Genomic DNA, 26,417 nt, shown 5'->3' with positions numbered 1-26,417 from the left:
CAGAGTTTGGTTTTTCCAGCTGGCACAGAGACCCCCCTGGCTGCAAATTAAATTTGCTGCCGCTAGGGTGCGTCTAGATTTCTAAGCTAATACATTTGACCTTTAAGTAATGATTTTCAAAACAAGACCACAGAGGCCCACTATTATTTTAAAGCTTTGAGTGACATTATATTTTCAATGACACACAAATACATCATACAGCATACACCTGAAGATAATGAATGTAGGGAATATTCCAAAAAAGATGGCACATTTTCAAAACAAGTTTTGTTTATTTTCTGAAGCACACATCCAGTATCTAGATGAATGAATAAAATAATCCCAGGACACTGAATAATAGAACAACTATCAGCAGGCATGGCTAATGAACCTTCCACTGCCCCGAGGCCAGAGGCCAACAGAAGGAACACGTCTGTCAGAGACATTACAGAGTGAAAAGGGTTGGGCTGTGTTTTCACATATAAAAGGAGTATAACAAAGAATACAATCTCATAAGAAGAAAAGAAGAGCAAAACTGAAACAAAACATGTATAAGCAGGCGTCTTAAAAATGGAATTATGCTTCAACAGAAGACAAAGAAACAAAAATATCCACATATTAAAAATGAACGGGCCAAAAAATCCCCTAAGCCCAATGAAGAGCTAGAGAAAGAGCAGCAACTGTTATGTCATCAATACTTCAAAAATAGGTATCTTACAGGTTTTTTATTTTCTCAGTGTCTTTATACAGAGTATATTCATATAGTTTCCGCTGACTATTTTCACATTCTCACCACATAGTAACAAGTGCTTTGAGTAAAACATTTTGAGAAAAAAAAAATCATGCACCTTTTAATAGTTTTGTTGGCCTATAAAAAACGGGAATGTTCAAGGCGACAAAAAAAATTCCTTTCTTAGATGCCTTTGTTCCAAGTCATTTCAAGTTCCACTTTCTTAAACTGTCTGACTAATCAGATCATGCCATAAGCTTTACACTGTGGAGAAAGCAACACAAAACCATACAGGGCAGGCAAGCATCTCAACATAAAGGCTCCTAAACGCATGAGTCCACAGAGGAAAGGCAGGCATTCTCCACTAAATTAGAAAACCCCCGCATGTATAAAATGGTCTCACACGATGTCAGTGTGTCGACAGGTGATGCTTGTGAAAGTCAAACTGAGCAGGTCCTTGGAGAAGAGTGTTGTCTTCCCCACAACAACAACAACAACAACAACAACAACTGTTATTGGCTTCTTTTAGGCCATAATTCATTGGGTTATGATGTCCGAAAGTCTGCCCTGGATGCGTCCTTCTCTCCTGGGACTGGCTGCTGGGGTTTGTAATCTGCACCACTGTAAAGGGGAAAGGAAATTGACAGGCAGGGCTGGTTTGAGGAGCACAGGGGGGGGGCGACAAGAGAACACGCCTCCACTGTACTGCACGAATGGCAACCGATCCTGAGATAGCAGGAGTCTGATACAAAAACACACCACAAAAGGCACTTTATAAAAAAGACAGTGCTTCTGTTCTAAGGAAATTCAAGTTGACAGAGTGAAAGAGAGAGTCAGAGAGCGTCTTCGCATAAACATTCTCTTCAGCGTGAGACTAAAGCAAGAGATGGTTTCGTTTTGAAAATCAATCAAAGCACAAATTCACTACTCGTGTCTCTCACGACCGCCTTGATTCGTCCCCAGAGAGCTCCGGGTCCAGCACGGTGAGAGAACAACAAAGAGGAAAAAAAAGAAGAAAAAAACATCACACTACAAACTCGCCACTACAAAATATAAAGCCAGAATACAGTTGCGTTGCAGTGGAACTTCATCTTTGCGGGTTCGGTCCCTGTGAGCAAACTAACACAGCTCACGTAAGGATCTGTTCCTCACACGTCTACCATGGAGACTGCGTCATGTTCTTGGCTCCTGCCAGTGGTTTCTAGGAGCGTCCATCCAACCGACCCCGCCTCTCCCGACCCCTGCCGCAGCCCCACCCAGGCCCCCCGCTCCGCTCTCAGTCATCGTCCCCTCCCCCGTAGAGGTCGGCCAGCTTCTTGAAGCGAGGGCCCCAGTCGTTGAGGTAGTCATAGTCCTGGTCCCCTGAGCTGGTGGAGTTGAGCGAGCTGACGCTGCCGGCGGTTGAACCGCTGCCCTCGTAGTCGAACACCAGCAGGGAGTCGTAGGGAGGAGCTGTGGGGTCGTTGTCTGCTGCCCTCAGACCCTGGAGGCACAATGACAGACAGATTCAAAACAATGTAAAGATATTCAACCTCTCTACAGTTACAGTATTTCCTGTTCTGTGTGGTTAGACCTATAACGTGTATCAGGATGGTCTTTTAGCAACACCGGATTTAGGCCAGTCATTGTTCACCAACAATATCATTTTCACTAGGGTTGGGTATCGTTTGGGTTTTTTCCAATACTGGTGCTAAAACGATACTTTTAAAACGGTGCCTAAATGGTGCCTGAATCGAAATATATATATTTATAATGTATATAATATAAACACAATGACAGTTGGCGACATTAAAGGCCATATGATCACAATTAAATGATTGATTAATAACTTATAACAATAACTTATAAAAATGACTTATTTCTAGAGGTGTGAATCTTCACTGATCTCCCAATTCAATTCGATTACGATTATCATGTCAGCGATTCGATTCGATATCTCAATGCATCACGATGCGTCAAATACATTTTTCTATTAAGGCCATGTAGGATATTTAATATAGCTTTTAATGCTTCAAAAACCAAACATTCTGCAGTGCTTAACTTAATAATAACTTGGATACATAAAACTATACAGCACTGAGCACATGGCACTTCCTGAATGTGCAAAACATACCAGAATATGTAAACAGAAATGTTGTTAGGCCTACATTAAATTGTAAACAGAAATAATCGATTATGAGCCTGCCGGTTATCAATGCAGCATCGTCCAGGTCCACGATTCAATACTTGATTAATTTCAACACCTCTACTTATTTCACCAGTCAATTTCTGGTAAACGACAAAAACAAGCACCAGATGGGAAAAGGGTATTTTACAATAACTTTGAATGCACCACAAGGCTGGCGAGTTTCAAGTAAACGCACCGTCTGTGTTGTTTTTCCGACAACGACAGCTGCAGACTGTTAACGTCCCGGTGTTGGAATCCTCCACAGGGAAATACAGTCAGACTTTACACCGCTTAACGTAAACTGTCAGCATTTTAACCATTGTGTTTAATCCAGCTACTAGCTAACGGTAACGTAGCGTCCCGTGTAGCGATGCTTCTGAAAAAAATAAATAAATCAGGCACCAACATTTTCGTTGTTATTCGGTCTCGTAACTACCGTTTACGTCGGAACCGGTGCCCTATTGGCACCGCGTTACGGTACCCAACCCTAATTTTCACAGCATAAAAGGTTCAGGTGGCCAGACCGTAAAAGTTGCAATAAACCCCTTCTCATCTTGCTCAGCCACCCATTAAGGGTTTTAATGTTTCATCATGGTCTGAATGCGGTTTCAGAGCAAGACACTGAGCTGTGTACAGGGGACAAATATTTCTAGCAGTATCGATGCCGATGGGAACACAGTTCTGGAGGAAATAAAAAGGAATTCTCTTCATGTTGTGTAAACCCTTGTATGAGTCACAGCAATGAGGCCTGTGGACATCGCTATACTGTCCAGCTTATAAACAGAAACTGTTAAGGAACCAGTGCTACACCAAAACATTTTATCCCTTCATTTTTGAACTTACATCATTAATGAAGTCTCCTATATCTCCAGGATGGGGCAGACTGGGTCTGACGGGATACTGTGACTCAGCAATCACAGGTCTCTCGTCCACCCTGCGCACCCCCGCCGGCTTATTGATGATGTGGTCTAAAGACTCGGGCTGCTGCAGCTGGCTCAGGTCATAGTCCTGGATGAAGGCCACAGAGGGAAATGTTAGTTCGTCCTCATTTTCTGGTCCTTTTAATTGGTAATTCACTACCTTTTATCTACTTTTGCTAAATCTACATATTTTGTTTATGATTTATTGACTACCGCTTCTTTGATAAAATGTGTTTTATTTTACAAAAGCATTCAATAGGGTCACTTAGCAAGGTCATTAACCCTTTTCTAATGTCGGGATTCTTTAAATGCAGTAGTGTAGATGCATTGTGTTTTGAATCGAGCTCAGTTTCCAAGTTGGTACATTTACTTTGGCCTGGTCTGATTGTCCGCCCTCACAGACTCACAGACTTTGATGTGCATTCCTGTTAAGTCTGCGAGGGCTCAGGGCTGACCTGCAGAGAAATCTGTACTGCAGGGCTTTCTAACTAACCTTTGAGCCCTTTTGTAAATCTGCAGTGCTGCAGTCTTTGTTTGAGGGAATTACCCACAATTCATAGAGGCCTGATGTTAGAAACAAGGATGTTAGGGGAAGTCTGAAAGGATAAAAAAATAAATAAAATAGTGAAAGCACTTGCAAGAACATGTTACTATTCAGATGGCAGCCGTGGTTTAACATGACTGATAATATGTATTGTTAAATTCATAATATGAACAACAAACACGTGTTCGCTGATCAGTCAGGTGACATCTTTGACTAGTCAACATGCACTCTATCTCTTAACGTTTTTCCATGCACATGTGCTGGCTTGGCTCGACGGCCCAGTACGGCAGGGATTTGCATTTTTATTAAAACAGGGCTACCCGCTTGAAGGTGTCTTCAGTGGCATGACGTGACTTTTCGGGGCTATGGCAGCTCACTGTGTATTTCGGCTGTTTATTGTATTTCTAAACATTAGTATTTTGAAAGTATTTTTCATGTCACAGAAACCACTGAGAGAGAAATCCTGTGTTTTGGAGATTGTTATTATATTGTCGGTGATGTGTCTGTGCTCTCTGGAGCGCTGTGCGTCGCGGTTGCGCAGCAGGCTGATCCATGGCTGTAGTGGTTAAAGTAGCCAGCTGTAAAACGGTAAATAAACATTTAATTTCCCACAAATTCTTCACAATAAAATCCCCCTGTTCTGACGCAGACGAGAAACTGAACTTCTAATAACAGAGGTTCAGTTAGAAGATACACAAATACTGAGAGCTGAACACACAGAGGCTTTTAAAAACCTCTCTGGACTGCAAAGACATGAGTTAGGTTGAGTCTTGCAACTTTTGAGGGGGAGAAAGGGGGGTCATCACGCGTTGGCCGCAGTCACCGCAACCTGCTTGGATATGTGAGCTTTTGCCCAACTCGGGAAAAAAAAAAACACCTCGGGCACAGCTCGGCGTGCTAAATCTGGTAAAGGAAACGCAAATCAGCGTGGCCTGGTTTAGCTCAGCCAAAAGTGCCAATGGCAAAACCCCAAGGATCTTATAATAAATCCTCAGACAAGTACTTTAGAGAGAAATTATCCCTGCATGTATAAACACGGCAGCCATCTGATATTAGCGTGTGTTTATGAGCTAGATATCTGGTGTGTGTGGGTGGTGGAAAATAGCAAGTATTAAAGATGGCATAATTAAAAATACATTTCCGAATTAATCAAAGCTGTTGAAGCTTAACATTGTTGAAGGTTTTCATTTATAAAATAATATCAGATAAGGAGAGGTGGTGGACCGAGCAGTATTTTCAGCCCCAGCACTTGTTTGTACGGCAGAGGGCAGATTGAAGTCTAACTCCCTTTTTAAAAAGTATATTTCATTCTCTACAGACTCTGTCCGCCGTCCAGCTGACCAAGGCTTTTCCGATCTTCAATTCAATTCAATTTTATTTATAGTATCAAATCATAACAAGAGTTATCTCGAGACACTTTACAGATAGAGTAGGTCTAGACCACACTCTATAATTTACAAAGACCCAACAATTCCAATAATTCCCCCAAGAGCAAGCATTAGCAGTGGCTATTGTGACAGTGGTGAGAAAAAACTCCCTTTTAGGAAGAAACCTCGGACAGACCCAGACTCTTGGTAGGCGGTGTCTGACGGTGCCGGTTGGGGTTATGATGAACAGTGGCAATAATAGTCACAATAAAGATAATGGAACAGTGACTACAATGGTAGTCGTAGTAGCTCATGGCATAGCCGGGCTTCATTGTTATTTACAATTGTGGTAGATAAACTAATGTTCTGTACTCTCTCAATTTCAGTGAATATAATTTTTGTAAGAAGTAAGTGTTTTCAGATGTCAGCTTTTCATTGAATAGAATATTTTTGGGTTTTGGACTGATGGTCAAATAAACAGGGCTTCTGCAGGTTTCAACAAGTAAAATTTAAGACTTTTTAAGACCTCTATGAATGAATTTTAAAGTGCTCATATTATGCTCATTTTCAGGTTCATAATTGTATTCAGAGGTTGTACCAGAATAGGTTTATGTGGTTTAATTTTCAGAAAACACCATATATTTGTTGTACTGCACATTGCTGCAGCTCCTCTTTTCATCCTGTGTTTGAGCTCTCTGTTTTAGCTACAGAGAATTGCAGAGCACGAGGGTAGTGCCACGCTAGCAGCTAGGCGAGCATTATAACGTGTGTTACAAAGTGACGCACGTTTGTCACGGAAGTAAAGGCTGGACTACAATAGAGCTGTTTGGAGCTGGAAGATGGTAAGTCCCTTTGGGGTGGACTTTGGGCTTTTTCACTTTGTAAACCTATAACGTGCACAAAAAAGCTATATAACACAATAAAGGAAAAGGAAAAAGCCAAAAAGCATAATATGAGCACTTTAAGACCTATATCACGACATAAAAGTACAACGAAATGCAGAGTCACAAAAGTACTTATAAAATAAATAATAATAATATATAAAAATAAATGTATTCAAATTAATAAAAGTGACACAGAGTAATAATGATCTGTACATTTACAACCTAGAACACAATACTTTTGCGAATTTAAGACTTTTTAATGCCTAAAATTTTGATTTTATAATTTTTGACTTTTTGATACTTTTTAAAGACCCCACGGAAACCCTGAATAAAACAGTCATCTATGGGGCCAGTGTCTCTATTTTTGTCTCACTGTGTCACCTTTCATAGATAAACAATGAATCGTTCAATAAGCGGCACATTAATCTATAATTAAAATAATCATTAGTTGCAGCCATAAATGATTGATCGATTTGATTAACTACATTGTTTTTATTTTTTATTTTGTGGCTATGTCGGCTCCTGAACTACTATGTCCTCTTAGAATATATGTTAGTTTGACTTGTATCTTTTTGGTTTCCTGGCACTGTGCAATGGTTACCAAACTAGTTTCCCTAATGGCGATTAATAAAGTTATCTAATTTAATCTAGCAATATATCCCTGACCTTCCATAAGAGACTGTAAATACCATCTGTAAACAAAAGATGTGTGTTTGTCTTAAAACCAATAGCATTTCTCAAAGTTGCCACTGCTGGTTAACAGCTTTTTATGACTTTTGTTAATTATGTATATACTGTATGTATGATCGTCAAACGATACCTGGTCCTCCTCTCCTCCTCCCTCCTCATCATACTTGAGGATGTTGTCTCTGACGTCGTCCTCAGGGTCGATCAGCAGGGGCTTCGCCTGCCGCTCCTTCTCTCTGCGCTTCATCCACACCACAAACAGCAGAACCATGCCTGTGAAAAACAGAAACAGAAGTTGTTGTCATAAAGAAAAGGTGTTCATTGTAGTCCTACCAGTGTTGTAGTCAAGAACACCTAAACCAAGTCATCACCAAGAGTTTGAGGGGTTGAGACCGAGTCAAGACCAAGACCAGACCAGTGCCAGACAGTCAGAGCTTCTCCTGTCTCCTGCATTGACTTTCTCTTGTGAGTGCATGTTAAGGGGAGAGAGGAGGTTAACAGTAACAAACTTCAAATTAAAGCTGAAAGCAGCATTGGACGGGCCCTTGCTCCTCCGGCGTGGCTAAAGCATAGGGGGCAGGCCAAACCATGACCAATGACAAAGGAACTCTCTGCTGAGTTCAATGATATCTCACACAAGACTCTACCTTAAACGGTTAAAATGCTATGAACGTGTCCTGAGTAAGTGGGCATGGTTAACGTATAGGGGGCGGCTCAGTATCACATGTAGACCACACATTATAAGTTCATTATGTTTGTCATATATTTCCTCTATGACCCAAAGTCAATTTGGCCTAATGATGTCCTCAGGCCTGGACCCTTGTCAATTGTGAGAAATTTCGGGCAGATACGACAACGTACACTCAAGTTACAACAACTTCTTTGTTCATCGATAAATGCTCAAAATGGCCGCCACCCCACGCCCACACTGTTGGCCGAAAAGTTTTTTATAGCTTTTAAAATCTTTTCATCGTTGAGGTCTTTAGATGACACAGACCAAATTTGAAGTTGATCGGCTGAAATCTCTCAGAGTAGTTGGTTAAAGTATAGCACGTATAGTTTTGGGCCTACTTCCTGTTGCCACTAGGGGGCGCTATGACTTTGAGTCAATTTTGGCCTGGAAATGTCCTCAGAGTTAGAGTCTTATGAATCATGAAAAGGTCTGAGCCAAGTGGACAACGTACACTTAAGTTACACCCACTTCCTGTGTCGATGGCGAAACGCACAAAATGGCCGCCCCGCCACGGCCATGCCCTATGACAAAAAGTTTTTCTTTTCATATCTCTTTATCATCTTTAATGTCTTAAGATGGTACAGACCAAATTTGAAGTCGATCGGATGAAATCTCTAGGAGGAGTTCGTTAAAGTACGACATGTGGAAATGGCCAAAATCGCATTAATATCGAACTTTCAATTCAAAATGGCGGACTTCCTGTTGGGTTTAGGGTATGGAGCCAATGACATTTTTTGTACGTCTTGACATTCTACATATGTGCACCAAGTTTCGTGAGTCTACGTTAAATGTACTGCAGGGGCTACATTTTTGTAAGGGGCACTAGCAAGCCATTTTTGTGCGCCTATTCCCGAAACCCTTAAATATGTACATTTTCACCAGAGTTGATGCGACCGCCAATTTTGGTGAGTTTTTGAGTATGTTAAGCCCCTCAAAAAGGCAATTAATTTGCCGGAAGAAAGGAAAGGAAGAATTCCTTCAGTTTAAATAGGGCCTTTGCCGCTGTTGGCGCTCGGGCCCTAATTAGAAATGAGTCAAGTTATTGGTTGCATTTGAAGCAGGACGTTTTACATCCAGTCACAGTAATGATGTTAACACATAGAATTAGACAATGCAGAGGCAATGTAGTGATATCCCTGCAGTTGTGGTCTTGACCGGTCTTGAAATAAAATCCATAGTCCTCTTTGTCCAAGACCAATTCCGAGACCAGACCTTCAAAAAGTGGTCTTGAGTACTAAAACACTGAGACACAACCACATCTTGCCATTTTCATGATGCAATACATACTGATATAATAACCCAATAGTGTGTAAGTTTGATCGTTCCACTGTGTTGTACTCACTGAGCAGTATGATGATGCAGATGAGTATCGCGATGATGGCCCCGGTGCCGAGGCCGGCGGCTGCCACAGCCCCTGTGGCGCTGCAGTCTCCGTTATTGTCACAGGGACAAACTTTGACTCTAATCACAGAGCGGTTGGACAGAGGAGGGTTCCCTGAATCGGACACGATGATGGGGATCTCGTACACACTCGCCTCCAGGTAAGGAATCCTTAGCCTCAGCTGAGCATAGTCACCTGAAGAGGAAAATAAGATTGGACATTAGAAATGACATTTTGTTTACTGCAGAATATCATGTCATCATGTGCGTGGGTACGAGAGAATGGCATACCAAAAAAAAGCTGCGCCCAAACAAACTGCACAGCAATCATTCTGACATGTCTGTACGAGAGGAGGCATTAAAAGTAAAAAACACAAACAACGTATAACCTTCAGCATCTATCACTCAGTCAAGCTAGGAAAAAAGAGGGCCTCAGTGGGAGAAGTATCCAGGTATGTGATCAGATTTGTCCTCAAGACAACTGCTGTGATACATCCATCTGGGTGGATTTGGTGACAGATCGGCTGCTCGGGGGACGGAGAGATGAATGGATCTCATTTGTCACAAACGATAGATCGTACGTCAACACTGGATGGCACCCGCGTCTCTCACTGTGAGCTTTGTGAGACATTTTGTTAAACTTGGACTTCTCTTGCAGCTTACAGCAATCCCTGGTTCCCTGATTGATGTCGCCAGTTATTCTGCAGAGGGCTTTTGCATCCCATCTGTTACCTTTATGGTTTAATTCTGCTGGGGATGCTGAATATATCATTCCCACATACTGTACCTCATTCATTTTACATCACAAGGGTAGGTCAGATATTTGCAATATGAATTGTAGCTACAGTTAAGAAAATGAACAGCATTTAATTACCGCTGAGTCGGGAGATAGTCCAGTTGCGGCGAACGCTTGCAGGAAAAGAAGGCAGTTCGAAGACAAAGGGCCCTACGTTGGGGTCGGCGTCAGCGTCGGAGGCTGTAATGTTGACCATGGAGTTGGGGCGCGCGCGCTCGCACACCTGGGCCTCCCGGGGTATCAGCACCGGCGCGTTGTCGTTCACGTCGATCAGGTAGATCTGGAGAGTTCCTGTCCCGCTGGCTTGAGGCGAGCCTGAGGGGAGGTGAGAGGAAAGAGAGGAGGCAAAGAGATCAAAGGAGGAGATGGTGAGATAACAACGTAGCGATCGAGAGAGGAGTGAACGGCAGCGAGGCAGAGGAGTAAAGATGAAATGATTGGAGATGGAGCAAAAAGCAGTGAAGAGGAGTTGAGAGACAGCAAAACAATCCTTCCATTTCACTTACAATGTTTCTAGCTGACGTGTGTGTGGAAGTGAGAAAATGAGGCGTGCAGCCAAAGAAACAATTGGGAAGAAATCTGTTTTGTTTACTAAGATGCTGAAAGCGGAAGGGCAATGCTGTGTACATTTGTACAGAGCACCCAAACAAAACTGCCAGAACAAATGAAAGGACACATACATTTTTTAGGCCTTGTGTTTAGAACTGGCTGCTTTCTGAAAAGGCTGAGGGGAGACTCATATTGGAGGGGACAACGCATACATAAAGATTGCCCATAACTGCACTCTCCGAAGCCCACTGGGAAACCCTTCACTACATCCAGCAACTCAAGCTCATCATAACTTATTCGGGGATTTTCACTATTGCCAGAACAGAGCAGAAGAGAACCATCAGGTTGAGAGACACGTTGATGTTTTATGCATTAACAGCAAATGTGCTTTGATTACAGCACATTACAGACTGACTAAGAAATGCTTTTCTGCCACACTGTTTCTGTTGCTCTTGGTGCTGCACAACACGGTGCTGGGAATAAGCGCCTCGTTAGTTTTTCAGTGCACTGCTTGCTGTCGTTTTGTTGTCTAAAGCTGCGCAACATGAAAACAGTGAAAACACTTGTAATAAGGTTAAACATTTAAGTCTTGGGATTAACGTGGTAAAGAATGACATTTTAAAAATGGCAAACATCACGTCGTAAGGTCCTCACACATCAATGCATCTAATTGTTTTTCTTGAAATGAATATTGTAAAACACATTTTCTCAATCAGCTTGTTACTTTGAGCGATGGTGTCCTACATAAACACAAGACTGCTAAGTCTGCTGAAGGTTTTGGTTATTTCACATGTCAGATAAGTCTCTGCTGATGTATATGTGCTCATGTGTTCTATGCACCAATGAGGATTTAGCAACAATCCAAACGTGACAGTTATGGGGTTGTTTTATTATGCAGCCAGCCTACTCTCAATCAATTCTGATTAAAGCACACACAAACAGTCCAAATCAAGCTGATTAGAAAAGCTTCCAAAGTTCCACTTTGATTGTTTCTTATTTAGTCATTCATATTTAATGTAATAGGGAAATATTTAAACTGGCAATCCTTAAGGTTTCAGTACTGGTTGATTTAGAATTTCTATCTGAGTGAAAACATGATGCTGAAAGTTCAGCTGGAGCATAGAAGTAGAATGAATCTCATTCTATTTCTATGGTCTGGAGTTGTTGATGTCGGTACATGAGCTTCAAGTTTTCAGAACTGTGTGCATATTTCCATTTTTTGTGTGTATACAATGAAGAAAAACTAATACAGGATTTTTTCTGGGCGATGTTCCGCCAGACACCCAGGTCGTAGTACTACAAATATTGCAATACTTTCAGCGGGGGGAAAAAAAGAAAAAAAACCATTTGTGTTACCTCCTTCAGTGCATAGGCTCAATAACCTTTTTTTTTCCTCTTTTTTTTATTTAAAATTATTTTAAAAATTTTTTTAAAAAAAAAAAATTAAAATAACTTTTAGATTTGAAGTATTGACGTAACAGATATTTATTTAAATGCAAATATTGGCAGAACAAATCAACGAAAGAATGACTCATAAATGATAATCTCTTTCATTTAAAAGTGTTTGTTTTCAATGGGATGTCGTTCAAATTACGGATATAAACATATGGGCAGGGTTAAAATGAAAAACAGACTCCAGTGTGATTTAAAACCAACAGCACAACATTTTAGTTGGATTTGCTTTCTGCAGCTACAGAAAGCTTGTAGTAACTAGATGCAGCCATCATTAATTGATAGTAGCTAGCTACTAGATTAGAGGGAACTATGCGCTCCATGACATTTATGTGACCCCTATAGCTACTAGTTACTTACACAAAACATATCTGCTTCTTATATATGATAATTAGGTAAAACTGAAGTAGGAAACACAAAAATGCATAAGGAATTAGCTTCACCTCAACCAGTTAAAGCGTTAGTAGGGTTCAGTCATATGGTTAAAATCAATATCATGATATGTATTTTCCCAATAACAACATATGCCACAACAGCTAATGTATGCAAAATCATAAATGAAATAAGAAAACTGACATCCAATGTAAAGAACTGTGCCCCACTGTTATGCATTATGACAAGCCTCCTTACACATGCAAATCAAGAGCTTCGCTAATTTGGACGTGTACGATTAAAATTTGCTCAGAATCATTAACTCAATATTGTAGTACTATAACAAAATATGTTTGTCACGATAAAATTCCTCTGAAAGTTGATAAAGGATAATACTGAAGTCCTTTTCATCACAAGTAATAACCAGTAATAATTCGCCAATAATATAATATACAGTTAATTATACCATTCTAAAAAGAGTAATTTAGCAAATGATGTAACGTAGACCAATGGTGTTCCGTACACTTTTCGCCCGTCAGCGCGCCTCAGCGAGCACTTCTCTGTTGATAAGAGCCAAACGAGCATGTTTGTGTGCTCCTTCTCCGGGGGAATATCCCTTGATTGGTCTACACTTTGATTGATGTCTTTTGGACCTATAGTTTTTGAGAAAAGTGTGGAAAAGTAACGCATCCGCCTTTGACTCATGAGCCCAAAAGCACAACGGTGACAACAGGCGACCAACGATGTTCGCATCAATGACGCAAATTGTTTCATCTGTTAAAGAATGAAAATTCTAAATTGCTGCTCCGGCTTCACTGGGACAGTGGCGCCAAGCGGTCATCGCCTGGTATTGATGTTAAAAATGGCCATTTCAAAGCATTTAACAGCTTGTGATAACACAATAATCATTTCATACAAAATACAGTACTGTGAGAAGCATAAATTTAGTCGAAATGTACATTTTCGCTGCCCTAGTCATCTCCCCTCTGAAGCTGGAGTCGGAACCTAAGCTTCCCCACCCTTTATTGTCAGGCGCTGTGGCCATACCTAGCCAAACTTAGTAAATCCACACAGGAACAAATGCCGTGGGTGTCTCGTTGGTGATCAGGGGTGAGAGAGGGAAAAAATTAAGATGACAAGTAGGCCTATATATATTTAATTCATGACCTGGAAGTATTTATTCAGCGATCGGCAGCAAAAAGGTCAACTGTACGGAACATTGTTAGTGTACAGAACATTGTTAGTCTACGGCTACATGTACATTGCTACGTTTTGGTTTTTAAGCGGAGTTTAGAGCCAAAAGCGATCTAGCACACAAGTGTTTTTAGCTCCAGTAGAAGAACTAATCTGCGTTTAAACTAACACGCCAAAACCGCATATCTCATGACCATTCACGTATACTGGGCATGCATGTGCCGGGGTAAACAGGAGGCAGCATGTATACTCCGCCCGTTGCTGGTAGTTGCCATGGTAACGTTAGTAGCTTAGTTCTCAGAGAAAGAGACGTCATGACCCAATCAGGCTGCAAAACATATGGCGTCAGTGTTGGTGTTGCCAAATGTCTTTGTTTGCAGCCGTAGAGACTGCAACACAACCCCGCAGATTCCAAACCAAAACAGGCCCAGAAGCGGTTTAAAATTTCTCCGGTTTAGGTGCTCTGAAATATACGGTGGCCGACAGAGGCCAACACACTGCAACTTAAGAAAACATCTTCATTAATTTGACAACGCAAGCGCAGCATTTAGCAAACGCGCTGCAAATACACACAACGCAACAAAATACACAAACGCGCAAAATTTCTTTTGCTACGTTTACACCTCGCATTCACACTGCTCTGGCGTTTCAGTACGGTGGCCCGACAGAGGCAAACGCACCGCAACTTAAAAAAAAAACAAATGCAAATAGAGAAAACACAAGCCAATTAAGAAAACATCTTCATTCATTTGACTACACATGCGCAGCATTTAGCAAACGCGCTGCAAATACACAAACGATGCAAAATGAAAAGCACACAAACCCCGAAAACAAATGCAACAGAAAAACGCTGCAGCCAGTTTACACAACGTAAGGCGAGGTTATGTCAGACAGAGTGAATATTTTGTTTTCCTAATTTTTTTATTAGATTTTTAATAACTGTTGTACTTTTCAGTAACATACATGGGCTTTTAAATAGTGTTAGCTAGCAAGCTCTTATAGAAGTCAGTCTCTAACATGGTAGCTACCTAAACCTGTTGCTCTTTTATAATACTGTAAAAGACTAGGGACAAACATAAAAATTAATATGCACCTTCTTGTGTCGCCTCTTTATTATACTTCCTGTTTCCAAAACAAACCTCTCATCTGCTCTCTCTCTCTCTCTCTCTCTCTCTCTCTCTCTCTCTCTCTCACTCTCTACTCTCTCTTTACGTGGGGTTGAAAATCAAGCTGTTCCACTTAGTGCTCCCCTTAGAGCCCTGGAGAACTTATGTTGTGTAAACTGGCTGCAGCGTTTTTCTGTTGCATTTGTTTTCGGGGTTGGTGTGCTTTTCATTTTGCATCGTTTGTGTATTTGCAGCGCGTTTCTGTATTTGGTTGTGTTGTGTGTATTTGCAGCGCGTTTGCTAAATGCTGCGCATGTGTAGTCAAATGAATGAAGATGTTTTCTTAATTGGCTTGTGTTTTCTCTATTTGCATTTGTTTTTTTTTTAAGTTGCGGTGCGTTTGCCTCTGTCGGGCCACCGTACTGAAACGCCAGAGCAGTGTGAATGCGAGGTGTAAACGTAGCAAAAGAAATTTGTTTTTAAACGTAGCAATGTAAATGTAGCCTACGTTACTTTCTCTTTTTTAATGCTGATCTCTTGAACTTGTACGTACTTCTGAATGCAGGTTGCTAAGGAACTCATTATTTCTTCCATTATCATTCTTCAGCGATACCACTGCTGATCATACCATTACACCCAAACCCAGATGATGAAAGTATGTGCACAGCTCTGTTGAACAAACAGACTGCAGTGATATATTGAGGCCTTGATATTCAGTTGACAAACCCCTGTACACAGACTGTCAGCAAGCCTAACAAAACTCCTGATGCAATGTAGCATAGATAGAGTTTACCCCGGTAGCTCATCAGTGTTGTGGTTCAACTTTTTCCTCGTCAGACAGTAACTTGGTGCATCAACTATGTAAAGGTCTGTTGCCTCAGGCCCCAAGGCCCATTGACGGTCTGTCGGTTATGATTGGCTGGGTGCTTTGTTGCTTTTTTCGCTTCGCTTGAGTAGAATAAGTAAAGAGAATTTCAATCAAAGTGGAATATATCCCCTTGTTGACACTGGGCTACAGAATCAATAGCGAGTCAACACTTTGAGCTTACGTTGGTGTGCTTCAGGGCAACCAATCCCCTCATTTCTCACTGGAGTAAAAACACCTGGGTCCCTCCTACATACACAGAGAGCAAACACCTCTATTTGTAGTGTTTTATTTTTAAGCTTCATGTTGTGGCAGCTTAGGCTGATATTTAAGACTTTCATCGACAGATCCTATTTTGAATCCTTTTTTAGACACTGGGAAATGAAGGTTGGTGCGTATTTATGTACAGGATACTTAAAATGGTACGGTATATGAACATAACATTACACTCATTCACAGTTCACACCCACTATAGCAGTGGTTCCCAACCTTTTTTCCTTGGCACCCCCCTAATCATGTCTAAGAAAAGATCACAAACAGCTTCCTTTTCAGTGAGATGATGATTGATGTGTTGTTATCGGCATTAAAATATAGCTGATGCAATTTTTTCACAGTGAAAAAAATGACAAAAAAAAAACAAGATCATGAGCCTACATGCGTGCTAGCGGCTATGTCAGGCTGTATGTTGACATAGCGGTGTTTGAGCTAAATGCTAAAATCAGCATGTTAAAGCGCCCATATTATGCTCATTTTCAGGTTCATAACTGTATTTTAAGGTTGTACCAGAATAGGTTTACATGGTTTAATTTTCAAAAAACACCATATTTTTGTTGTACTGCACAGCTCTCTCTCACTGCTGCAGATCCTCTTTTCACCTGGTTTCTGTTTTAGCTACAGAGTGAGACCTCTTTTCATCTTCTTCTTCACTACTATCTTTGATTGCACTCGCACATGCTCAGTAGTTCAGATGTAGAGCATGTCAGCTAGCTAACTCTAGAGACAGTAAAGGAGAGCCTGTTTCTACAACTTCAGTCAGTTACAAGGCAGGATTAGCTGGGAGACTTCTAAATGAGGGCGCACATGTAAGTAGTTCTTTTGTAGATTATGGTGAACTTGTGTGTGTTGTAGCAGTGCTTTGCTATTGAGAACGACGTAGCATGCTAGCGTTAGCATTAGCGTTAGCATGCTAATGCTAACGCTACGAGCTAACGGTTGTGGTTAGCCAGCTCATTTCGGACTGTGACGTCACAGTCCGAGCCGATTTTGAACAGCTCACTAGGAGACTGAAGGCAGGACACATTCAGAAATGGCATCTCTCTCAAAACAGCATGGATGGATTTTTTTCAAAGTTTGTATGTGTGTGGAAGCACCAGAGACACAAAAGAACACCCCAAAAAATTTCTGTAATATGGGCACTTTAAAATACTCACAATGACAATGCTAACATGCTGATGTTGAGCAGGTGTAATGTCATCTTGGTTGTGTGTGCGTCTTGATATAATAATAGCATATTGTCAGCTAATTAGCACTGAATACAATGTACCACTGAGGCTGATGGAATGCTATTAGTAATACATGTATGTGGTAATTAACCAAAGTATTGGACAAAGTAGAATTGTGACCTGGTGATGGCACTAGATGAAAAGTTAAGGGATCACCAAAGTTATAACAATTCATCCTGAGGCTGACCAAATTTCACAGCAATCCATCCAATATTTCTTGAGCTCTTTCACCAGAGTCTTTAGGATTAATCTTCTGGGGACCATGGATGTATGTACCAAATTTCATGGCAATCCAAAGATGTAGAGATTTTTCGTTCTAGACCAAATTGGTGGACCGACGGACATTGCCATCCCTAAAGCCATGCTGCTAATGTGGCAAAAAAGTGCCTATATTGTGCTGTATGTGCCCTTCTGTTTATCAAAACACACAGTCATCCTGACTTACCGGACTTACCATTGTCGGATGCCAGGAATGTGGCCTCGTACACGTTGTTTTTGACGTACATGGACTCTCGGTCCAGCAGGGCCATGGTAGTGATCTGACCATTGGTCCTGTTGATCTTCAGCCAGTTAGCCGGGTCGGACAGCTTGGAGTACCTGTTCACACAGACATCCACAGTGACAGAAAGGCATATCCTTAATTAATCCAAACACAAATATATGGAAACATATTCCACATATTACATACACATATATTCCAGCAGCTCTGAATCTTTTATTTGTGGATCCAAAGTACCCATTATCAGGTTGAATGTTCATTACCATAATAAGCAATACCAGCCAAGCACCTTTGAAATATTACAGTGACATGGGGAGCGGAACATATGTTCACCGAGCTTATCATAGCAGCAGCTCATTAGCATGAAGACGAATGAAAACCTGAACCCATGTGCACAACAGCCAAGCAGCGCTATTAACAACTTCTCTTCTCTTTGTACCCACACAGCCGCCACAGCAACTCCCATCGCTGTCACTGGTCGATATGTCAACGGAGTGGAAAGTGACAGCTGCAATTAAAATCTATAAATCCCATAACTACTATGACGAGTCTTAACAACTGTCTGAATGGAGGAAGCGTTTCACTTTGAGGTCTAATGAGATGCGGTTTATTGCGAGTATAGTCTCACTGGTAGGTAGATAGTCGTTGACACCACCACAATGACAGGAGGTGGAGGGGGAAGACACAAGCAGAAAGAGAAAAAGTGAAAGGGAACAGAGGCGTGTTTCTAAATGTAAGCATGGTCGGTAGAAAATGCCATGAGGAGGAAACGGGGCTTAATTAAAGCAGTGCGTTGGAGGCTGACACTGGTTTGCCAGAGCGTCGCAGGCATGGAGAAAACTAATTCCACCTTCTAGGCTGGTACACACTTAGCAGGCAGACAGACAGACAGAGGGACATATTAACAGACACCCTCCATCATAGCTTTCACATTTTCTTCATGAGAGAAAAAAAAAAACAGATGAAAATAAATCTAATTTTAAGTGAAAGAGGTTGTCATGCAGTGTTAGTCAGGATTTGATGTTAGCCTGCAGGTTAGATTCTGGTGTTTGCGTGTCATGCCTGGCACTCTGATCTCCATCCTGTGCCAACAAGTTGTCTCCTCCTGCCGTCTTCATGTGCAGCTGGCAGACCAAAGTGTCTAACCATACTGACAACTGCTGTAGACCATAACCCCTAATGTTCTGTTCGGGGTCTTGGAGACTCTGTCCAAAATCTATAAGAATCAAACATGATTTTGAACAGATGACAAAAGTCCTCTCGGAGACCAGAGCTGTAAAATATGGTTAGATTGATTTTTAATTCTCTATATCTGTGATTGGTAGTATTTCTTATTGAGCACTCCCCCTCCCAAACTCCAAATGTCACTTACGTTATTGGAGTTTTATAACAGTTTGTTACCAACAAATTGAGTCGAGTTTGTGGCAAAGAAAAGGGTAACAACTCCAGTAATTTTTTTGTTGCACATTGGGCCTTTAATAAGATTAGAAGAAAAGATAAAACATGTGATATATGTGATAAACATGTGATGGAAATGTTTAAAAATGTTGCTGCTGTTATTGTTAGGTAGTATCTGTGGGACCTCAAACAATGAGGAAGTAAAGCTAATATACAAAACATAAGGGTTAATCCAAACCCTAATTAACATGAACTCTTATCTTGAACTCAATAGTAATTCTAACCTTGAAGGGCCCTCCAATGATTCTAACACAGATTACAAAGGTTTGAAAAATGTGGTCTTTTAGGAGGAGCATCTAATGAAAAAGTTACACTGGGAATTGTAGAATCCACCTATATTGGAGCTGGACTGGGACTTGAGAGCACATTTTTGAGTAGGCTCTGAGCGCTGCCAAAACGTGGGCGACGTACTGTACACTCAATACCGTGCGTGAACGCATCCCGTGTAGACACTGCCTGAGGACCAAAGCTGGTGCTGCTGCTCTACCAATGTGCTTCTTCTGCTCCGTGGGCTGCGTAGACATTCTGTAAATGTCAGGATGTCTTTGACTATTATTTTTTTTGTCTTTCGTGAGTCTCCCAACTTCGTGGAAGTGGAATTTTAAATTGCCAGAGTTCCCCTTTAATCCTAAACGCAAGCCCTAAACTAAGAACTTTAGAAGTTACTGTAGGTCCAACCAACATGACCAAAATTGTCCTCACTCTGCAGGGCTAACATTCTAATACTAACGAGGACAGAAAAACACACATATATTAGCTCATGCTGTCACTTAAATCACATCTAACAGTAAAATCAACTGGCACAAAAACTCGGCCTCACATACTGTATCTCCCCATTCTTTTCCGCCGGAGAGAGAAAAAAAGCAGAAGAAATTCAGAAACATAAAAAAAAAAACTCAAGCTGGCTCCTCTCCCATCCACTGCTCACGCACAGGGCTTTTACTCATCCTCTGTGGGTGCTCGTGTGCATGTTCCCGTGTGTTTGTGAGTCTACGGCTTTACATTTCTGTCTTTTGTGTGAGCTTCGGCAAGGGTTCAAGAGAGGTCACCTAAAGGGAATACAGCAGCAGCAGAGATGAGGCTGTCTGAGCATGAGCTCAGTGTCTGCTGGCAAGTTGGCTTTGGAGAAGACAGCAGCTCTGAGCTCCCATCAATAACAGACGTGCAGACTGACGGAGAAGAAAGTGACAGGGTCAGTGGGAGCAGGGGGGAGGGAGGGATGAGAGAAAAGAGAGTAAAAGAGGAGTTACTTCTCTCAAAGGGCAGAGGAGCTCACCCACTTAGTTTGCATGACAAGTCTTTTTAGGAAAAAAAAAACCTGAGATGTGGATATTGCTCACTCCTCTGTACAGTTGATATATGAGTACATATCCCACTCCCACCCTTGTTATCAATTCAGTAACATTTCCACTCAGTGGAAAAGTACGTCTCACTGACATTAAGAAAAATCAATCTCTCTTGTTGGAGCTGGCTTTGGAGTGGAACGGTGCCGCTGGACCTTAGTGGGCATGTGGGAGTTTCTGTCACACAGGGTCGATGCCTGGATGGCACAATGCTTGCCGTGTGTCACCCCAGTTAGGAAGGATGGAGGGTGAGATCAATGTGGAGGAAGAGAAGAAGATAAGGAATTTAAAGAGGGCAGACAGACAGTGTCCAACTAATTACGGGATGACCTCTTCACATCAGTCGCCTGGCAACGAGGAGGTAACTGGAGCTCGGGCTGTGGGCGGAGGGTCGGTTGAAAATGTCACAGAGAAGGGAGAAACTGCGGAGAAACTACTCGCCACTGATTTAACACTGGTGACACACATATTGAAAGGATGATACATAGTAGTACTCAGACTATAGTCTCACTATGCAGTGTCTGACTTTGTGTCTTTGTCCTTAAGGAGTTTTAGTTCTTTGTTGGAACACTGTAATGGGAGTCCTTAACTGCGAATATATCCAAGAATCTTCATTTTCATTTAAATTAATGACGATTAATGATATGGTGGTTTGAACTAAACACGTTGTCATTTTTTAACATGTGTTCCCTGACATTTCTAATTTCCTTATTAAATGTCTACACACATTAAATGGGTGTAGAAAGAAAATGTTTCCCTTTTACTTTATTATTTAAGTCACTAAATGTAATTTGTTTCCTTGAAAGTTGTATGCATTTATAATAAAAGACGGTATAATATTTTTTATAAAGACACCAGGAAACTAGATGAGAAAACATATGAAGTGTGGCCGGGTTGGCTCGGTGGGTGGAGCAGGCGCACATATACTGAGAGGTTTGTGCCTCGACGCAGAGGTCCAGGGTTCGAATCCGACCTGTGACGATTTCCTGCATGTCTTCCCTTTCAAAAGCTGTCCTGTCAAAAATTAAAGGCGGAAAAGCCCAAAAATAATCTGAACAAAAAACATCTGAAATGTACAGTACAGTATATAACTGATTGCATGTAAGTGAAAGGGGTTGTTCTTTAAGATAAACACACAGAAAAAATATCACCCGACTGCAGTTCCTCTAACCTCCTTTAGCGAGCTTAATAGGAGTTTCGACTAGCTAACGTAGTACAGCTAAAGAAGCAGATATTTCCTTCAGGAGTTGGTGGAGACCAAAACAGAGCAAAAAGGAGGGTGAATATTGGATTTACATTAATCAGATGGACACAGATATGACTCCAAACGCTGGTAATTTTGCTGTTTTCCTGCTGGATGTGTAAATAGGCAACTGTTGCTAACTGGTACGTCATGTTAGCTTGTGTTTGAATTTGTTAGAATTTTGGCATTTCAGGTTAAGCTGCTGTCAAAATGAAGCTGCCTTCAAGTGCGGTTGGAAACGTCAAAGCTCTATAAACGATCTGACGGAAAACAGTAACTGTAAAATATGAGGCTACCTGCGCTACATTGGGGGGGATTCAAAAACACAACAGGACGTCACACAAATGGGCCGTTTCAGTGACACTCCCACCACCGCACTACCCCGCGGAAAATTGCCAGATTACTTTTTTTGGTCTGAACGGGGCCTTAGAGTCAGCATATAAGTGAACCCTCCATAATGAATGTGGTGTGCTTAAAGTACCTGACAATCTGGTGGATGAAGTGGTCAGGGTCCTGAGCAGCGAACACAGTAAGGGTGGTCCCTGCTGGCACACCTTCCTCAAAGCGGATCATCTTAGGGTTGACGGGGAAGACGGGCGGCTCATTCACATCCTGAATCGAAATGGTGACTCCTGCTGTGGACTGAAGAGAAGACTGGATGCCGCTGGCCAGGTGGGCCTGGTTGGAAACCACCACGGTCAGCATGAAGGCACGATTCATCTCAAAATCCACCGGCTAGAGAAGAACCAAGCATGTGGAAGAGAGGAGAGAGAGAGAGAGAGGGAGAGAGAGAGAGAGAGAGAGAGAGAGAGAGAGAGAGAGAGAGAGAGAGAGAGAGGAAACAAGATGGGAGGGAAATGAGTGTAGCTGATTGCAAGATTAGTTCTAACTGTGTTCCAATTTGAGAAATGACATATAATTCAGTGAACACAATGAGGGACCAAAGTACTCAGTTATCAACATCTGGCACTTCAGAGCAGGTGGAAACATACAAGATGCAGTGTTGAATAATAATGGAGAACAAAGCTAAAAAGCAGACATCATGTTGTGTATAGAGAAGCCACATGCACAGCTTAATTTTTACCTTGACCACTGTCAGCATGCCCTCATTGGTGATGGGGTTGGTGCGGATGGTGAAGTGTCCAGAGGGGTCTCCGCTGACGATGCGGTAGACGGCGTTCCAGTTGGGACTGTGGGGCTGATCCCTGTCCACCACCGTGAGGTTGGTCACCACCACATTCACCTTGTTCTCTGGCACCTCCCCTGAAAACTACAGGAGGGAGGGAGGGAGTGATGGAGAGAGCAGGGAGGGGAGGTGACAGCAGGGAGGATGGGACAGATAACATTATGCTGATGTTGCTCCAGCACTCGGCTAATTCATATTAATAAAGTTGATTTTATTGAGATCCTTAACATTTGCTTGTGTCATCATCAATCTTTTAGCATTTATCATAACTGTAATTACGTATAAAAACAAACTGCTTTTAGGGTCAGGCCAATAATACTCATTATATTGAAAGTGGTATCAAAACAAATGGGGGGAGAAATTAGAAAGATAGGAGAGGGAGACAGGAGGAGACATATTTGTTTAACTGTGGATAATAGAGAATCATATCTTTCATTATGTTGATGCTGTCCCTTATTCCACGCCATGTCTGCTCATATGAAACTCTTATTTGAACTAATGGATTTGTTCAATTAAGTGTTTACCCATTTAATTTAGATGCGGTGCATTCCCCGAATCTAGGTCTTAATAAGCAATTAGATAAGTACTGTAATTAAGGCAGCGGTAGGAATAATCTTTGGCTAATGATCTTCATTATTTTGCAATCTGAAACAACTCCCCTCTGAACTAACTCTGGAGGAAACTTGGTTACAGCTGCAGAGCCTGGAGATAAATTCACAGCGCAATAGGATACATGTACTCTATAGGGATTCACACACACACACACACACACACACACACACACACACACACACACACACACACACACACACACACACACACACACACACACACACACACACACACACACACACACACACACACACACACACAGAGACAAAAAGCTTTCATTGTCAGATGATAATCCGTGTTTCCTCTTGTAAAGCGTTAACTTGTTTATTGGGTGTGTCTGCCAGCTGCTGTTCATTTTAATGGCTTCATCGTCATGGGATTGAAGCAGCGTCCAAACCGCCAGATTGCACTCTTCCTCTTCTTCTTCTTCTCCTCCCTCCCTCCTTGCCCCCTTTTCTCCTATCCCCTGCAGTATGACCAAACTGATAAGCACAGAACAAATTAAATATGCACTCTAAGGCTCTTGTGTGTGGGCTCCTCCATTTCATTTTCACCCGGAGCTTTAGCAACAAACACCACCACAACCTTCCATGCTTGTTGGGCTGCACTGTCAGACGGCCAAATGGAATATGCTCTCGCAGAGGCATACACAATGGCACTGAATGTAGGAGAGGACGCTTCCAAAATGGCCACTCTCACTAAAATGCAATGTGGGCCCATTGATAAGCCTCTAGAGACACATACTTCCAGTTTCTGAAGGATTTTGTAGTTATAAAGAGACGGGAAAAAGAGTAGGGCAAATAGGATTCAGTTGTAGGTAATGGTTAAACGGGACCTCAGCCTTCTTTGCACGTGAATATAAAATAAAAACATCATCATTGACACACTATGTCAGTCTTTTTTCATGAATGTCAGCACTACACAAAACCCATTTAATAAAAAAGTCACTTATACCTGATCAATTCTAATTATTGCTTTTCATATTTTAAACTGTCTATAAACATGACTAGCCTTCAGACATTTGAGCTGCAGTCCAGCCAGGGGAAATCAGTGGGACATACAGAATCTGCATCAAGGTGTACTGCCCAGCAGGGGAAATCTACTGCAATTTTATTGAAAACTGGATCTGAAATTGAAAATGTTCCAATTCAGACAGCAGAGCTACAACTCAAAAAGACTAAATGAGCTCTTCCTTTTCCTTCATGGGGTGTTGGGAAAAAAACACTAAATGGTAATGACAGCACTACGTACAAATAAATATCCCAAAACAGACTCCAACTAATATCAGACTGCAACCAGCCCACTTAAGACAGCTGTTATGTCTTCACTATAGTGTAATAAAGATATAGCTACTGGCAACAGGCGTCTACCCTCATTTATTTTTCTTGTCACACAGACATATCAAGCTGCTTTTCCTAGCAGTTTGGTCTTTTTTTTATATATCTCTGGCACTCCAACTCTTTCAGCTATTTAGAAGCTGCAGGTCTACAGGTGAATCACAAATGGCACTCTATTCAGATCTGTAAGCCTGTGTGTCTGGGAGTTCAAGCTTTCAACCCCACACGTCTTCTAAACTACTCCCCTGCTCCTCATCATTGTTCGGTGAATGAATAACCACTGGTACACTTTAGCAGGGATGTGATACACTGGATTAGATAGGATGTGGCAAGTACCGTTGTCTTTTTGTTCATCACATAATGACAAATATAGCAGTCACATTGCGTTTTCAGGCCCATGTTGTGAAATGAATAAAACATTTGGCTTTTTTTCAAATTAGATGAACGGTATATATCAGCTTGGTTTACGCCCCCGCAAGCAATTTCACTTAATTAGCGCGCTTATGTTTTCTCTATGCCTCACGTAGAGAGCAATAAATTCTTCTCGCGTCTGTCATACACAAATAATTACTGATCCGCTCCAAGTCTAGTTGCTTGTGTGGGAAGCAAAAAAAAAAGTAGAGATCGACAAAGCAGCGGAAATGGCATCTTGTTTCTTTGCCGTGGATGTTCATGTGAGACTATGTCACTGTTTGTGTTTAAGTGAAGGACATACAACAAAAGCCAAAACATTTTTATTAATTTCTACTCATTACCACCTCTGCATCACACACCAAAATACAGCCAACTGCTCCTTTACTAACGAGCTCAGGCAAATCTACAGTCATTTACTCTGGAGGGTTGCAAGGAAAGTAATGCGGTTCTGTAGAGATGACATACTGTACATTTATCACAGTGTATATGAGCATACATCACTGTGTACTGTATACATGTTACATTACATTACATGTCATTTAGCTGACACTTTTATCCAAAGCAACTTACAATTGTTATATATATCAGAGGTAGAGACAGACACCTCTGGAGCAGCTAGGGGTTAAGTGTCTTGCTCAGGGACACATTGGTTGTTGTATTGCAGTGGTCTCCCACACAAAAGGCATGTGTCATATCCACTGCGCCATCACCACCCCCAATGTCCCCCAATGACAATGCCCCCCCTCCCCCCCCCAAACACACACACACACACAAGTAAAGAGAGGTGACAGAGCCAGGACCACAGATGGGGACAGAGTAGTTCTGAGCGAAGCCACAGCCTTGTACGGTGAGCTCTACCCCTGACAGCTGGGGAGCTTTTATCAGAGCATGCGGTTGGAACTGTACTGGCATGCATGCAGACGACGGCCCCCACCGAGGAGACAGGGATCACGGTGTGTGACGCTGACACACTGCTCGCTCTGCCTCTGAGTTCGGCTGCAGACAGCATCTGTCTCTCTCTGTAATCTCAGAAATCCAAGCGCTCACATAAGGAGAAGCTACAATCCTGTAGGTCTGTCAGGCGGCGGTCAGCATTTA

The 26,417-nt window shown here is 41.8% G+C and overlaps 1 protein-coding gene across 2 annotated transcripts in view; it reads right to left on the bottom strand.

Moving 5' to 3' along the window:
- Window positions 1-252: 252 nt before the first annotated feature.
- cdh4 (cadherin 4, type 1, R-cadherin (retinal)) overlaps window positions 253-26,417 on the bottom strand; it is a 230,280-nt gene continuing 204,115 nt past the window's right edge. Inside the window, exons 10-17 of one of the 2 annotated variants that reach the window (XM_039798604.1) lie at window positions 22,855-23,040; window positions 22,252-22,505; window positions 17,673-17,824; window positions 10,266-10,502; window positions 9,354-9,587; window positions 7,412-7,551; window positions 3,720-3,884; window positions 253-2,192 (exon numbers count right to left, since the gene is read on the bottom strand). In XM_039798604.1, the coding sequence (XP_039654538.1) occupies window positions 1,986-2,192; window positions 3,720-3,884; window positions 7,412-7,551; window positions 9,354-9,587; window positions 10,266-10,502; window positions 17,673-17,824; window positions 22,252-22,505; window positions 22,855-23,040 (1,575 nt within the window). In that variant the 3' untranslated portion in view covers window positions 253-1,985. The remainder of the gene's footprint in view (window positions 2,193-3,719; window positions 3,885-7,411; window positions 7,552-9,353; window positions 9,588-10,265; window positions 10,503-17,672; window positions 17,825-22,251; window positions 22,506-22,854; window positions 23,041-26,417) is intronic. The other variant, XM_039798605.1, reaches the window with a different exon arrangement.

The sequence above is a fragment of the Perca fluviatilis genome, chromosome 4 (assembly GCF_010015445.1).
Source record: "Perca fluviatilis chromosome 4, GENO_Pfluv_1.0, whole genome shotgun sequence".
Taxonomy (NCBI): Eukaryota; Metazoa; Chordata; class Actinopteri; order Perciformes; family Percidae; genus Perca; species Perca fluviatilis.
The sequence above is the reverse complement of the archived record's forward strand: the minus strand, read 5'-3'. Positions and strand labels throughout refer to the sequence as shown.